General features: G+C 38.1%; 1 protein-coding gene across 3 annotated transcripts in view; it reads left to right on the top strand.

The window, feature by feature from the left end:
- Window positions 1-17,059, top strand: part of Dpp10 (dipeptidyl peptidase like 10) — a 1,483,954-nt gene that overhangs the window by 1,110,933 nt on the left and 355,962 nt on the right. For all 3 annotated transcript variants that reach the window (XM_075987761.1, XM_075987760.1, XM_075987762.1), the window contains exon 4: window positions 14,312-14,406. In XM_075987761.1, the coding sequence (XP_075843876.1) occupies window positions 14,312-14,406 (95 nt within the window). The remainder of the gene's footprint in view (window positions 1-14,311; window positions 14,407-17,059) is intronic.

Here is a 17,059-nt window from a genome sequence, read left to right as displayed (position 1 = left end):
ACCAGATACACTGCAGCATTCTTAGAAGGTAGCGTTTCTAAAGCTGTTACTGTTGTCTTGTTTGCCATTGAAGAACTTGACCTAGACATTCACATACTTAAAATTCTTTGTGCTGAACTTTCTCATATGAGGAAATGACAATTGATGACAAGGGTGTAGAGGAACTCTTTTAGTTACAAATAACATCTTTCTTAAGGAAAAATAATCACTGACAGCACACATACTGTAGATAGATTGTCTATATCCCCTACCCCAAATTTCAGCTTTTTTTTTCTTTTTGTTTTGGCATCCAGAAAATACTTTTTCTGTGAATTAGAAGCTGGTATATACTGACCGCACATTCAGTTCTTGGCCAGAATAGATGTTATGTTTGCTTTTGGATTCCTTACCTTGTTTTCCACAAAAGGATGGACTGCCATCTTAGAAACTGTAAGCCAAATAAATCATTTTCTTCCATCTGTTATTTTTGTGGCAGAATGTTTCAACACAGTAACAGAAATGAAATTTAGAGTACAGCAGTTAAGGAAGCTACCCAGCTTTGGTCAAGTCTAGTTTCCACACAGATTCCCAGGGGACTAGACCCACTTGCATATGTACATGCATGCCATGTATGCCCCCTGCACAAAACAGGTGGTTTAAAAATGAAGAACAAATCAAAGGCTACAGTGTGTCCAGGTTCTAGAGGTGTGTTTGAACCAAGTGAAAGATTTCAGTAGGATTGTACCACAGTCTCATTTCGTCATCAGCCTCGAGTCAATTGTGCCACAGTTTGCCAATCTATAGAACAATCATTTGGAGGGTTAAGGTTTTCCATCTTGGAGCATTTGATACGTACAAAGCACTCATATGCTTTCCCTTACTACCTACCCAGAAATAGAGCACAGGGATAGTGGCTTATCATGCTGTCTTGCTGATCTATGTCCTTTAAAAAAACAGAACCTTTCCTCATAACTGCTTCCAGTCAGTTACATCGCATCACAGACAGAACACAGAACACAGCTAAACCAACTGTGTGACTGAGTAATCCACAGAGTTTTTGATAGGATTCGAAAATTAGAGAATTATAGTATGCTTAAGAAATACTTCAACCTCCCCAAAAAGAAAAAAAAAATACTGTCTCGTTTTCTCTGAATTTAGCCTTAAATTTAGCTATAAGTTTTTTTTTATTGTTATTTTGTGAGCATATGTGTTTGTGTGTGTGTATGGGAGATAAAGGTACATGTTTTTGTGTGAGGGCACCCATGCATCCAGGTACATACACCTGCACATGAGGAAGCCAGAGGAGAGCATCATTTGTCCCACTGTATCATCTTCACTTTGTTCCTTTCAGGCAGCTTCTCTCGCAGAAACTGGAGCTAGTGCTTTGCAGCTACCCTTGTGCATCCAGCAAGTCAACGCAATCTTCCTGTGTCTGCTTCTCTGGGTTTTGGGGTTAAGGGCAAGCATGGGCATCAGGATTTAAACTCCTTTCTTCATACTTGTGAAACACACGCCCTTAACCATTGATCCACCCATCACTCTGGTACCTATTTCTGCTTTTCTGATATTGGTAACTATATCCTATAGACATTCTAAAAGGTATTTCTGCTCTTCATCTCATGGTCCAATTACCTTTGAGAATTTGAAATTCAATCATTCTTGTTGTCACTTCTTTCAATGTTTTTTTTAAATCAATGCAGCATTTCCTCCAATTTATTCAACTAAATCAATTTTCTGTTCAATTACATCTTACCTTATGATTTAATTACATACTTGTTGGAGTGCAGTGATCAATTCTTCTCTTTAGGGATTTAATTGAAATATTCATAAATTGATAAATGTATGCCATTATGCATTTGAAGAGTCACAGCATCTGTTGTTTAAAAGTGTGAATTAATTTGTCAGACAACAAAGCCTTCACAGCTACTTTATATACTTATGTTCACAACTATAGCATCAGTATTCTCTTTTTTGTCTTTTAAGTATCACAGTTTTTTCCTCTTCTATATTCAATGATATGTTTCAATGTATTTTTCTTTAAGTAGTGCCAGTGACCCATGTGGGATGGTTGTGTCAGGGGTGAGAAATAGGCAATGGGAAATTGTCTGAGCAAATGTTCATGCTTACGAGCATATGGGCACATGATGACTGTAGAGGCCAGAGTTTGATGACAGGTGTCTTCCTCAACATGTTTTGAAGGTTGAGTCACTCACTGAACATGGAGCTCTCTGATTCTGCTCTAGGGTTCCTGTTGTCTGACCTCAACACCTCTGTAGCTACAGATACAAGGACTAACTAAGTATGTGGGTTCTAAGAATCAAACTCATGTCCTCATGCTTGTGGGATAAGCTGTTAACAGATTAAGCCATCTTCCCCTTTTCTTTAGTCATCTTGGTTGTGCACATATTATAGTTGTCTTGAAGGTAAGAAAAACAGGCTTAAGGTACTAAGAGGTAGAGCAGTAGGCAAGAGCACAAGCTGTTCATGCATGGAGGTCTAAGTTTGAATCCCTAGCATGCAAAATGCTGTCCATGGCTATGTGTGCCTGGAACCCTTAGTGGTGGTGGGGGATGAAGTCAGGAATGTCACTGGGGCTTGCCAGCTACCAGGGTGATGGGTTCAGTGAGGCACTCTTTCTCAAAGGAGGAAGATGCACAGGGAAAGAGCAGGACAATTTCTGTTCTTCTATAGGCCTCTACTCATTCATGTTTCCACAGACGTGTGTGTACACAACTCTGTCTTCCCCCACATACACACACACACACACACACACACCATGCTGCCAACAGATAGGCAAGTTACAGCATTCCTTTTTCTGTTCATTTGGTAGTTGACTATAGTGCATCACGGTGGTAGTCTGTTGATTTTGAACAGCAAACACAATTGTTATTGGAATAGTATCAAGTAACTTTATAATGACTAAACTTTAGATATTATCCATGAAAGATTTGGGGATGATATCAAAACATCTAAGCTAAGGATAGTACCAACTCTACCAATATACAGTCCAACAATTAGCATAGAATTTTTGAATGAAAAAGCCAAGGCTCAAATCATAATTAAATATGCAGAATTCATTATATCTATAATTTATAAGTTCAATGAGGCATTATCTAAATCATGATTAAGGAAATATCACTGTGAAATTTGAGGTCATTTAATTAGTGATGTCAAAATTAAAAGATTTGAGAGAAAAAGAGATGCTTATGATTAAGTAAGGGTTGATCTCTTTCAAGTGAACAATTGGAAACCATGGATCTGAAGATTCTTCCTATTTACAAAGGATAAGTGACCTTGACAAAGCTGCTGTGTTCAGGAATAAGGATTTCATAAAGAAGAGCATTTGTTACAACTTCAAACAGGATGGCAGCCGCAGTGGTTACCACTGTCCTAACCTATGGCCATTATTAGCCTAAGGAATTCTTTTCAGGGCTAAGGATGCAGTTTCCTGGTTGACAACATTCAGTGCTCTTTCAGAGGCCCTGGCTTTGGTTCCTAGCACCCATATGGTTACTCACAACAACTCCAGGTCCTGGGCATTTCTTCATAACTCTATAACCACATGGCATGTACATGGTGCACATACATACATGTAGCCCACATCTTGATATACATAAAACAAATAAGAACTGAACCAGTTACCTGGGCTGGAGTGGGCCTGAGAAAGCAAGCTCCACAAGTGTGGGAGCCTACCTATTCCAGGGACATTGGCGGACCAGGCCTGAGCCAGCAAACTGGTCCAGAGCAGACCTGAGACAGTGAACTCTACCAGAACAGATACAGGGGAGTAACCGCTGAGTGAGTAAGCCAAAGACAGAGACCCCCTAGGGTTTAGATGTGAATCTGGGAACTTCAAGGGAGTAGACCTAAGCCAGGACCCCTGTGGTTCTGGGCATGGGTCTAGGACTTCCAATGAGCCAAGTCTGAGCCAGGACCTCTGCTGGCCTGGCCGTGAATCTGGGACCTCTGAGGGAGTAGGAAGGAACCAGAGATCTCTGCAGATCCAGGTGTGAGTCTGGGACCTCTGAGGGAGTAAGCCTGAGCCAGGTCCTCTGCGGGTCTGGGCACACCGAGCCTTGGAACTCCGAGGGAGTAGGTTGGAGCCTTTGCAGGACCAACCCCAAGCTAGGGACCTAAACAGAAACTGATCCAGACCAGGATTTACAAAAACAGGTCAGAGCTGACAACCTAGGCTAGAGCAGTTTTGAGACAGCAAACTGCAAGGGAGCAGAACCAAGCCCGGAAGCCCTGAGCAATCTCCAGGAACACAGAGTGACCAATGGGGTTAACTAGAACTGTGGCACTGACTGTATTATGAGGAACAACCATCTGAGCCTTAGATTCAGTGGCACCTAGATGATTAATCAACAGAATCACAGACAGCCCCAACCATACCTGTTAGAGGAAAAGATGAGTAGAAAAGGTAAGAACATATGTAACACCACAAAGAGCAACACGACACCAGTAAAACTTAGACTAGACGCTACAACATCAAGACTTGAATAGCCAAATATAGATGAAGCAGAAAAAAATGACCTTAAAAGTAACTTTAGAAGAATGTTTGAAACTCTTAAAGAGGAAATGAGAAATTCCCTCAAAGAAATGGATGAAAAGAGAAACAAAAAAAAAAAATGTCAGACATCGGCAAATACCTTAGAGGAAACCAAGAAAAATCAAATATATTGAAGAAGCTATTTAAGACTTGAAAAATGAAATAGAGACAATGAAGACAACAAAAGCCAAGGGAATTATAGAAACAGAAATCATGAGAAAATGAACAGGAACCACAAACACAAGCATGAACAGCAGAATACTAGAGACTGGAAAGAGAATCTCAAGCACTGAAGATAGAATAGAGGAAATAGTCCCATCAGTCAAAGAAAACATTAAATCTAACAAAAGATTAATCCAAAATATCCAGGAAATATGGGATACCATGAAAAGGCCAAACATGGGAATAATAAGTATAGAAGAAGGAGAACTTCAACTCAAAAGCACAAAAAATATATTTAACAAAATCATAGAAAAAAACCTTTCCAATCTAAAGAAAAATATGCCTATAAAGATACAAGAAGCTTACAGACACCAAATAGACTGCATTCAAAAAAGATCCACTTGCTACATAATAATCAAAGCACTAAACATAGAGTAAAGAAAAAATATTAAGAGCTGCAAAGGAAAAAGGCCAAGTAATATATAAAGGCAGATCTATCAGAATTACACCTGACTTATTATTGGAGACAATGAAAGCCAGATATTAAGAGATTAAGGATGCCAACCCAGACTACTATATCTAGCAAAACTTTCAATACCATAGAAGAACAAAACAAGATACTCCATGACAGAACCAGATTTAACCAATATCTAGTCACAAAATCCAGCCCTATACAACATACTAGAATAAAAACTCGAACCTATGGAAGTTGGCTACATCAACAAAAACAGACAATTGATGGTCTCATAGCAGCAAATCCCAAAGAAGGGGAAAAAGCACAAATTAACATCACCAACAATGAAAATTAAATTAACAGGAGATAGCAATCACTGTTCATTAATATCCCTTAATATAAATATTATAATATATTTATATTATATTATAATATAAACTCAACTCACCTATAAAAAGGCACAGGCTAACAGATTGGATACAAAAACAGAATCTATCCTTCTTCTGCATACAAGAAATACATCTAAACCTCAAATACAGACAATTAACAGAGAAAGAATAAGGTGGCTAATGAGTTTCTCTGTTAATTGTCTCCCCACAGAAATACTAAGTTGAAGAGTTTAATGTACAATCAAATGTGTTAAAAATTAATTTGAAAGCAAAACAGCCATTCTTGGAATAGCAAAATGAAATAATATATTGAAAAAAGAAAGAAGAAAAGAGTTGTCTATATCACCTATTTCCCTACTACAAGTGGCCAAGCTTAGAGAGGAGAGAGATGCCTTATTCTAGGGGGAGGAAAAATAGTTAAGTCTACATGTTCTATTTGTAGCCCAGAACTGAGAAAAGCCCTATGAAAGAGGTCATTAGCATCCTTGTCATAGACCTGGCCATATGTTCTTTCCTTCTGAGATTATACAGACCTCTTAAAAGAAAATGGTGTGTGTTCAAAATAATTTTTAAGTGGCTTCTTTTTATATATATGAAGCTTTTGAAAATTCAAAAGAAAAGCATCCAAGCTAAATAAACTAGTAAAAATAATGAAAGGGATTACATGATCAAATATTAAATGACCAGTATGAGAGATCAGGTGATGGAGTTATTAAGTGATAATGTGAAATCTCTAAAGAGCTGGAATTGAAGGATGATTTGAAATAGATAAAAAGTCCAAGAAGGACCTGGAGTATGTGTGAGTAGGTATGGTAAGTAAATCAGAATGGTAAGTAAATCAGAATGGTAAGTAAATCAGAACGGAAAGGCAATATATGATGTGGAGACCTGCAAAAAAGACAGATGACACAGATAATCTTGTCTGTTATTGATTGAATACAAGCTTGGGAATATGTGTTGAATGCTAATCTTTAATTTTAGGGATCAAAAAAATCTTTGTTTCATGAAAGACAAGAAAAACTAACTAGGTAGAATGGGATGGCATATGCAGTGGCTGAGAATTTGTCTTATTGCTAACAACTATTCTGGGTATAACATTATAAAGAATAGTATTAATACAGGAAACACAGAGGCAGGATGGCAGGAATGAGCATATGCTACATTAGTCATTTTTTCTTGCTTTCGTATATGAAAATTACCAGACAAAGCAGTTTAAGAGGGAGGGTTTGTTCTGGCTTACAGTTCCAGGAGGACAGAATTTACCATGGAAGGGAAGTATGCTAGGAGGAGCAGGGGACTTGCTGATCAATCTGAATCCATAGTCAGGAAGCAGTGAATGAACAAGAAGTAGGGCTGCTCTCTAAAACCTTAAGGACCATCTCCAGTGATCCAAGTCCTCTAGCCATGCCTCATGTCCTAAAGATTCCTTAACCTTCTCAAACAGCACCCATGGCTGTTCTAACACAGGAGTTTGTACAGGAAATTTCACGTTCTGATAAAAAACCTAGGCATATGGAATTTGGAGACTGTGTGTAGCTAAAGTTACAGTGCATTCATGTTAAACCTACTGAGTTTAGTGTACAGGTTTAAAAAAAAATTGACTCAAATCAGTATAGCAAGGTATCAGTAAAATGATCACTCAGAGAGAAGATGGTAGGGAAAAGTTGAAGCCCATAGCTGATCTTTGAAGGGTTCCTCTTGGAGGATGGGACCTGTAGAGATGTTTGAAGAATGAATACCTAAGTAAGGCAAAGGCTCTGTTCATCTCAACAGAGATGTGACATCTCTGTGTCACTCTGTGGAACTAAGTTAGGAGCAATTGAATGTAGGGGAAACTCGGGCTTGAAGTGGTAATTGCAAGTGCAGGGCGGTGTTGGCAGTTCCAGCTTCAGGAGCGAAGGCCACAACTATACTGCAGGAGGTGTGCAGACTAGCATGGGCAGTGGGCACAAGGACACAGAAATATTTTGCATAACAAAGTTTATTGTTATGTAAAAGCTTTATTGACCAAGTGGGAAAATTCGGGACAGAGAAGACTTAAATAAACAGGTTTATGATACTTTTCAATGTAGAGAAGTATATTCACTAAAGTATGTATGAGTGATATGTCACAAGCACAAGAAATCAAAGATATTTAAGAATCCAGAGTGCATGGATTTAGTTGAGGGGAGTGTTTTTTTTTATTATTCTTGTTTTTTAACAAACGTACAAAATTTCCCCCCCCCCAAAGGTTTGTTGGGTGATTTGGGGGGTGGGAGGCACGGATGTGGATTTAACAAAGTTTGGAAGTAGATAAAAAGATGAAGCTATTTCTTGTGGATGTGGGCTGCTGAATTGATGAGGACCTGTGGTCCTGCTGCAAGGAGTGTTTTTTGCTAGGAGGATGGGCATCCTGCTGTGTTCTAATCATGAATGGATCTGGATTCTTGATTGATCCTTGAGATGCTTAATTAAGGAACAGAATCTTAACTCAATATTTAATAAATCATTTGTGAAATTGTTTGACTTTTTCTGTGAAAACAGGCCATTTTGTCATTCTATAATTCTTAGCTTTGATTTCCCAGGATATTGGTTCTGTGTTTTCTTTAACAATATAGGAGAATTCAGAATGTTTATCTTATACATATTACAATATACTATTTTAAGATCATATTTGGATTCAAATGCCTCAGAAAACCTTGGAATCTCTTTTTATGCTCTTATCTTTTCAGTTTTTAAAGAATTGTTTATAGACAGATTTAATAGTATTCTTCAATATTAAGCAAGCAAATTATCTTTGCTAAACTAAACACATGCTTACATTTTTAGTAAGTAATAAAATAACCTCAACTAATGAGGTGACTTTATGCTAATATACACAGAGAATGGAGTTTTTTTCAACTGTCAGCTTCCCATTAAGCCACCATGATAACATGTTAATGGATGGGGCTTTCTTTTCTGATACTATCTGAGAGAACATCATTTTAAAAATTCAGGGCAACTGGAAGGAGGGAATATTTATATTCTGTATTGGTTACTTTCCACATTTCTGTGTCAAAATAGCTATAAAAAAAAAAGCAAATTAAGGAAGATAGTGTTTTGTTCGGTCCATAGCTGAAGGCTACAATCCACCACACTGAAGAAAAACGTAATGGCAGGAGGATGAGGCAGCTGGTCATATTGCACCCACAGTCAGGAAAGAGAGGGAAATGAATGTTCACAGTAAAGAGTTTCTCCTTTTTTCAATTGTTTCAGTCAATGGTGTGCTGCTATCAACATTTAAGATGTGTCTTCTCAATTAATTTAATCTAAGAATAGCCCTCATAGATATGGTCAGAGCTTCAAATTTATTCCAAATCTGTTCAAGTTTATGATTGGTATAAACTATCAAATTTCCATCTCTGTCTTTTTGACATTCAACCATATCACTTTTAAGCCAACGTGTTCCATACTTTGCTCCCATAGGTTCATAATTAATTCCACAACACAATATGCATAAAATCACCATGTATTTTTAATAGAGCAAACCTGTATAAACATTTAAATTAGGAGTCCCTTCTGAGATATGAAATAATCTTTTAAAACTGAGCTATAGAATCAAGAGCAAGTTACAGTGTTTCAATATGCAATGGCATAGATGAACATCCCCATTGCACAAGGGTGGAATAAAAAAAAGGCAAGGAAAGATTAAATAAGCAAGAACCAAACCCAACAGGGAAAACTCTAAATACTTCAGACTCATGAAGGAATTGTCTGTGCTCCAAAAGGCTTAGGTAACCTCTTCAATCTAACTCTGATAACTCCGTCACATATAGTATCTCTCTTGGGTCAACTTCCAGCTTTCTTCCATGCCTTCAGCTTTTCTCAGTAACCTCCCATGATTATGGTATTATTGACAGTCTAGTGTCTACATTTCAACTTAGGCTTTGTCTTTATAACTTCTTGCAGTGCCAGCCCACTCCAGTGAATCCTTTCAGAGAATCTAAGTCTATAACACATAAGTGTTCTCAGCCGCCATTGGGAAGCATTCTGTGTATGCCTCTATGATCCCCTACTCTTACAGCTTTTGTGTCTGTTAGTCGAGTGTTCCCTTGATGGTGATGTCATATTCTCCTGTCCGGATGGCATATAGCCTTGTCCCCACCGGACAAAAGTAGCTTCTTTCTGCCTAGATGGCTGATTTTTTTTTTTTTGGAAGCAGGCAATATTTCAGTTCAGGATGTCCCCTACCAAAGGGATTTGTTTCCTTCAAATTCAGAATTTTTAACTGGTGCACTCTCACTCCGGTATACCATTCCTATTATCTGTGGCTTTGAATGTGTTCAGACTTCTTTCCTAGAAAAACCTGACTTTTTAAAATTTCTCTTCATTCTTTCCCACTATAGATATAAAAAGCAGTGATCCTTAGCATGCTACAGCCTGAATGCAATGTTATCTTAACATTTCTTCTGCCAAACAATGAGTTCACTTATTTAAAATTCAGCCTCACACAAGTTCTCAGGGTATGGGCACAATTTAACCACATCCTTTGTTCATATTTGAAAGAATGGCTCTTAGTTTAGTTACTTGAGGATCCCTGTTCCCCTTAAAACCCCACAAGTCAAGCCTTCACTATCCACATTTCTCTTATAGTCTGGTTCTCTAAATTCCTACCAGGATGGCTAGTTGGTATCTTCTTAAAATAGTCTAGGGCTTTTCTGATTTAAATTTCAAACCTATTAGACCTTCCTCCTGCAATACTATTTCAAAGGGCTGCAAATGACATCATCACAGCCCTAGTCCCAACCAGGTCAGGTTATGTGTGAGTTACTTTCATCCTTGCTGCACCAGAGATATTGAAAAGAGAAATTTGCAGAATGCAGAACTTTATTTTAACCTGCATTACAGGAGATGCATCCCGTCATGACAGAGAAGTTGCAGTCATGGGAGCTGAGGCTCTTCTTGACACCTAGTCAGAATGCAGAAAGAATGAATTCCTATGATCAGCTAACTTCTAATTTTTAATATAATCTTAAACCTTTGGAATGGTGAGTCCTCACAACTTCAACTAATCTAACCTGGAAAATTCCTCACTGAGTTTTACCTCTAAGGTGTTCCTAGATCCTGTCAATCTGACAAGCAATATAGACCATAAATGGGTGATATGAATCTTTATTGAGATTGGAGTTTCAATAGCCAGGGAAGTTCTTTCAATGTGGTGGGGTTTATTTATTTATTTTTTTATTGAGAAAAGGAAGAAAAAAAAACAAGTTGCCACCTCCTCCCAGCCTCCCATTTCCCTCCCCCTCCTCCCACCCTTCTCCCCCTCCCCCCAATCCTCTCCCCCTCCCTCTCCAGTCCAAAGAGCAGTCAGGGTTCCCTGCCCTGTGGTAAGTCCTAGGTCCTTCCCCCTCTGTCCATATCTAGGAAGGTGAACATCCAATCTGGCTAGGCTCCCACAAAGCCAGCACATTGCGTAGGATCAAAACCCCTTCTCATCAGCCCTCATTGTTCGCCATGTTCAGAGAGTCCAGTTTTAACCCATGGTTTTTTAGTCACAGTCCAGCTGGCCTGGTGTTTGGGGCATATTTCATTCAATTTTATAACCAAATTATTTCCCATGCTGGGATCATAATCTTTTATCACATTGAAAGCAAAATTATATAAAATGTTTGCTCTTGACTTTGAGTGGAAGAGGTAGAAATTGCAGGTTTTTACCTAGAAAGTCCTAAACTAGAATATACTGGTATAAATTTCTTCTTTTAAAAATGTCTTAGTTTTATGTCTATGGGTGTTTTGCTGTGCACTATACACATGTGGTATCCATGGGACCCAGATCCTTTGGACATGGAGTTATACTTGCGAGTGCCTTCTGATTGAGGGAGCTGAACCAGGGTCCTCTGAAAGAGAAGCATAAACTTTTAACTGCTGAGCCATCTCTCCAGATCCTGCTATGTATTTCTTTTTGTTATTCAAAATATAATGGGAAAAAGGATTGGGCCGATGTGACAGCCATGTTTGTTTATGAGTTTTAGAGACTGCAAATGCAAGCACTTAGGATGGGGGAATAGAAAGTGAAGCTATAGTGTCAAATATTTTCCTTTTAGGGATCTGATTGAGTTGAATATGTGTTTAGGATAATTGGCTCTTAGACTTCAGTGAGCAGAAAAGAAGGAAAGATTATTTAATCAAGGTACCGCAGAAGCATATATAAAGCTGCGTTTTAAGGGTGCTTGAAGCATACCTAGCTTAATCTTCCCATGTTAAGGTACTCCACTCATTGATGAGCCACTCATATTTCATTTTATAATATCAAGCAAGGAATGAGGCAGTTTAGAAATGCTTTTTGTCACTGTGTTACTTATTAATCTAGCAAGAGAAGTTCTGAAAGCAGCCAGTGGGTTCTTTAGCGATTATAAGTCATGCAGTAAGTGAGGAGGAATGTAAGAACCAGAAAACTAGATTAGAAAGAATGGCTTGAAAACCAATGAACACAGACAGATATTAACTGTTTTTGTATGATTTCATGAGATTTTTTATTTTATACTGAGCTAAAGAATTACATGAGGATTTTAAAAAGAAAAGTTTTTCCTTTAATAAAATGTGAAGACCAGGTGTAAAAATTTGTGGGCATGGTATGAAGGGCTAACAGTATTCACAAATCTCAAATCCAATTATCCAACAAAATTGACTTTAAAGTAATCAATGGTAAGTGTATTCCTTATCTTATCAAGCTTCATTTCCTTCTACTTTGGTTCTAAGAGAAATAATAATTAATATTCCTACCTGTATCCTTAATTAAAAATCCCTCATGTCCTACTTAGGGTTTTCTCTGTGAGAGACCGCATAGCATGAATTATGTTCTCCCTTCCATTGACCTGGGACTGTTCATAGTAGAAGTACACTCTCAGATCTCCTTAATCTCTAGGACCTCAGAAATCTTCCATGTTTAAGATTCCCCTTTTTGTTTGCTTTCTGAGAGGTAAACCACTTTGGGGATTTGGCTGCTATATATTTCTTTGATATAAGAGGATGTGCAAGGGTATAGGAATCACTACTAGTGCAGTAAAAGTCTATGGAGTCATTCGTTGAGGGCATGCTATTTAGTTCTTTCTTACAGTCTATGGTGATTTGCTCATGAAAATCAAAGGTGTTCAGAGAAGATCTATCAAAGGGAAAAATACTGAGTGGGATAGGAGTAAAGTTATTTAATCAAGCTCTTGGTCATTGAGCACAAGAAAACAGGAGAACAGATCAGTGAAAAAGATCAAGCAAGGAACACACCTAGTCTGCCTTGCCTTTTACAGTTTGTAGGAAGAAGGAATAGATGCATCAAAAGGAATAAAAAAAATACCCCACGAATGCTTAATCTTACTGTGAATATGTCTTTTGTTGTGCATGGATACAATGTTTATAGGAAAAATAAATGATATAAAGAACCAGTTTATTGGTAGTTGATTTCAGAAGCCCTGTGGGACATTTTTTTTTTATTGATTGATGATTGATGTGGGAGGAGGAGTGTAGCAAGGAGGTGGCTTGTTGGTTCTTGGCCACTCAGCCCCAAAACAATCAAACAGAAACTCTATTAATTAAATCACTGCTTGACCGCCTATGTATTAATTTAACCCAATTCTGTTAATCTGTGTATCGCCATGAGGCTGTAGTTTACCAGGAAAAGTTCCATCGGGCTCCAGCAGGGCTGCATGGCTTCTCTGTGACTCCACTCTTCTTTCTTCCCGCATTCAGTCCAGTCCTTCCCACCTAGCTCTGCTCTGCTAAAGGCTCAAAGCAGTTCTTTATTGATTAATGGTAATCACCGAATACAGAGGGAAATCCCACATCAGGGGAGAGCCTAGTCTACTGTATATTTCCACAGGCAAATCTCAGAGAGACAATTCCACAATAAAAGTCACCTTTTTTTTTTAAAGATTTATTTCTTTACTATGTATACAACGTTCTGCCTCCATGTATGCCCACACGGCAGAGGAGGGCTCCAGATCTCATTACAGATGGTTGTGAGCCACCGTGTGGTTGCTGGGATTTGAGCTCAGAACCTCTGGAAGAGCAGCCAGTGCTCTTAACCACTGAGCCATGTCTCCAGCCCCTAAAAAATCACCTTTTTAAACCTATATCTACTAATGTGTCAAGCTGATAAAAATTAACCAACAAATACATACAAGTTAGCTAGAAACAAAACTATTTTAAATAAAGGTCATTTTCTAAAGTTCTCAAAATGGATTGGATGGTATGATAATATCCTGGGTGATTTTGTTCTGCACTCATAAAAAAAATCTAGTAAAATACCAGGGAAAGGATTCTCTGACCCCAAGAGGATGCAGCTGAGTTGGAATCATATGGAGCCAGAGGGATGGAAAGAGGCCCAAGTCTGCAGAAGGGTAGTTCTTCATGGGCTGACTTAGCATTGTGAAATTACTGTACAGCAGCTCCTGTCAGTTAAACACTGGATTGTAGATAAAAAAAAAATGACTTCCTCTTGGAGCTGGAGGGTGTTCTTTCTTCTTCCTTCCTTTCAAATTGGGTGGCAGATTGCCTATATTTTAATTAATTTCTATTTGCTAAGCCATGAAAATGAGTAACCCTCTCACTAACCTATGTTCATTGCACAGTGAAGCATGTGTTAGGCAGGTTTCCTGATACTTCCGGAGGATTAATGTGAGCCAAGAGCAAAAATCTGTTGGGGTTATTGAAGGCTGACAATGGTGCTTCTAATGTGTGTTTATAATACACATTTTCTCCCTTACAGATATTTCATTATCCTGATGCATTTGCCAATTTTGGATGTCTTTGTTGTTGCAGATACAGATGTGGTATATAAAACCGACAATGGACACGTTATTAAACTGAATACAGAAACAAATGCTACCACATTGTTATTGGAAAACACAACTTTTGTAAGTAATGAATAATTAATTTTGTTCTGTATTCTAGTGCTCACCAGCAACCTCTCTATTGCTGTGTATGTATCTATAACTCAGCTATAATTTAGGTAGAGAATTGGGGTCGGGGTCTTACAAGATATGGATTAAATGCTCTTCTCACCTGTCCCATCATTTCCCCTCATGGGCAGGTTCAGTTTTTTTTCCATGATAATGCCGAATTTACCTAGTACATTTGCTGTAGAGGTGCCAATTTTTTCTAATGTTTGTTTCTTTTATACCTTAGTCAGGGACAGCTGATAGTGTCAGCTGATAGTGTCTCTGGGGTTTCTTTCTTTATTTTTTATTTTTTTATTTTTTATTTTTTTGGATTTTCGAGACAGGGTTTCTCCGTAGCTTTTTGGTTCCAGTCTTGGAACTAGCTCTTGTAGACCAGGCTGGCCTCGAACTCACAGAGATCTGCCTGCCTCTGCCTCCCCTGTGCTGGGATTAAAGGCGTGTGCCACCACTGCCCGGCTTGGCTCTGGGGTTTCTTACGGGGGCCTCCATTCCATTTCTTTGGTCTGGATTGCTATTTTTCTTTCATAGCCATGCTGGTTTGCTTATAACCCTATAGGATATTTGAGAGCAGGTCCTTCAGTGTTTCTAGCATTTCCCTTGCTGTTTAACATTGCTATGCTGCTTTTGCTGATCTTTGTGCTCATATGAGCCTTAGGGTTGCCTCTTCTTCTAGTCGTTTGAAGAATTCATTGGAATTTCTATGATGATTGTATTGAATCTGTACATTGGTTTTGGTAACATATCCATTTTATCGGTTTAGTATCTTTTTAATTAGTTCTATATTTTGAAGATTTATTGTAGAAGTCTTTCACTCCCTTGGTTAAGTTAATTACACATCCTCTTTCTGGTTAAGTTAATTTTGTTTTATTTTCTATTTTATTTTATTTTTAAAACAATCTTATTTTACATACCAGTTCCAGTTTCCTCTCCCTCCTGTCCTACCGCTCTCCCATGTTCTCCCCACCCTAACCCCATCCACTTTTCAGGGTGAGGCAGAGAGCAAGGAAGAGTACCTAAGTTAGTTTAAACTCTCCCTCTCCTCTTTCTCTCCCCCTCTCTCTGTAGACCACAGATTGACATCAGTTGTCTTCTTCCACAATTGTTTTCCACCTTATATTCGAGATGAGTTTACTTCTCTGTATCTGGAGCTCACCAGTTTTCTAGTCTGAATGGCCAGCAAGCTCTAGAAATCATTCTGTTTCCTTCTGACCCTAGAATTCATGTGTGTTCTTTCCCGAGCAGTTTTTCACATGCATATTAGGAATCTAAAGTCAGGGCCTCATGTTCGCAAGGGCAACATTTTTCTAACTGAGAAACCTCCCTTATTAAAAGTGTTTATCAGATGTCAGAATTTTCTGGCTTAGATATTAGAGCCTTCTAGGAATCAGATTTTGTGACCAACTATAGGAATGCTTTTAGTTTTTTCTTCCTAATTTGTTTTGATTTTATTCTCTGGTGTTACTGCTATTACTGACTTTTGAGCATAGCATTGAACAAAGCTGGAGAAATAGTTTTGTTTTCTTACTGATTTTAACAGAAAAGCTTTCAGTTTCCCCATTTGGCATAGGACTGGGTGTAGTCGTACATACACTCTTTTTGTGTTGAAGTGCATTCTTTCTATTCCTAGTTTCTTCAGAGCTATTATCATGTCAAAGCTTGATTGCTTTATCTGTATGATGTGTTCATGTGATTTTTGTCTCTGATATGTTGCATTTTATTTATACTTTAGTATATTGCTGAACTTATATTATAGCCTTAGAATGAAAGTTACTTGGTCATGGTATGTTGTTCTAGGTTTTTTATTTTTTTTTATTTTTGTCTTTCGCTGTGATAAAGCACCATGATCTAAAGCAGCTTTAAGGAGGAATGGGTTCATTCTTCTTACAAGTCTAGGTCACTGTCCATTATTGAAGGAAGTTAAGGAAAGAACTCAAGGAAGAACAGAAGGTAGGCTGGATTGCTACTCCACACCCCATTGTCCAAGGAAATCACTTCACAGTCAAAGTGAGGAATCACCAAGGATGGTGCTTGCTGGCTGGAAGGCAGACTTATGCTAAGCTAGATTTTACATATGTAGTACATGACCACCTGTCTATGGAATGGTAATGCCCACAGTAGGCTGGAACTACCCATATATCTATTAACAGCCAAGACAGTCTTTCACATCCTGGCACACATACTAACTTGATCTAAATAATTCCTCAACCCAAGCTTACCTTCCAATTGTCTCTAGGTTATGAATGTTGACACTAAAAACTAGTCAGGATAAGTATTAGTTTCGTAATGTATTTGTGAATTTGTTTTGCAAATGTTTTCTTGGGAAATTTTCACCTATATTTATCTGGTAAATTGAACTATATGTTTCTATATTGTATGTTATCTAGTTTTGTTTTCATAGAATGAGTTTGGTGGTGTTCTGTCTCTTTGTGTTTTATGATACATATCCTCAGTGTTAGATCCTAAAGATTTGTTAAGATTCTGCAGTGAGTACTCTTGTTCCTGGGTTTATTTGATTCAAGGCAATTATTTAGGCTTGAATCTCATGGATTGCTGTGAATATGTTTATAATTGTTCGTGTCTGTGCTGGTTAGTTTCATTGTCATCTTGA

Source organism: Microtus pennsylvanicus, chromosome 10, assembly GCF_037038515.1.
Source record: "Microtus pennsylvanicus isolate mMicPen1 chromosome 10, mMicPen1.hap1, whole genome shotgun sequence".
In the NCBI taxonomy this organism is placed as follows: Eukaryota; Metazoa; Chordata; class Mammalia; order Rodentia; family Cricetidae; genus Microtus; species Microtus pennsylvanicus.
This window is presented reverse-complemented; position numbering and strand designations above follow the sequence as displayed.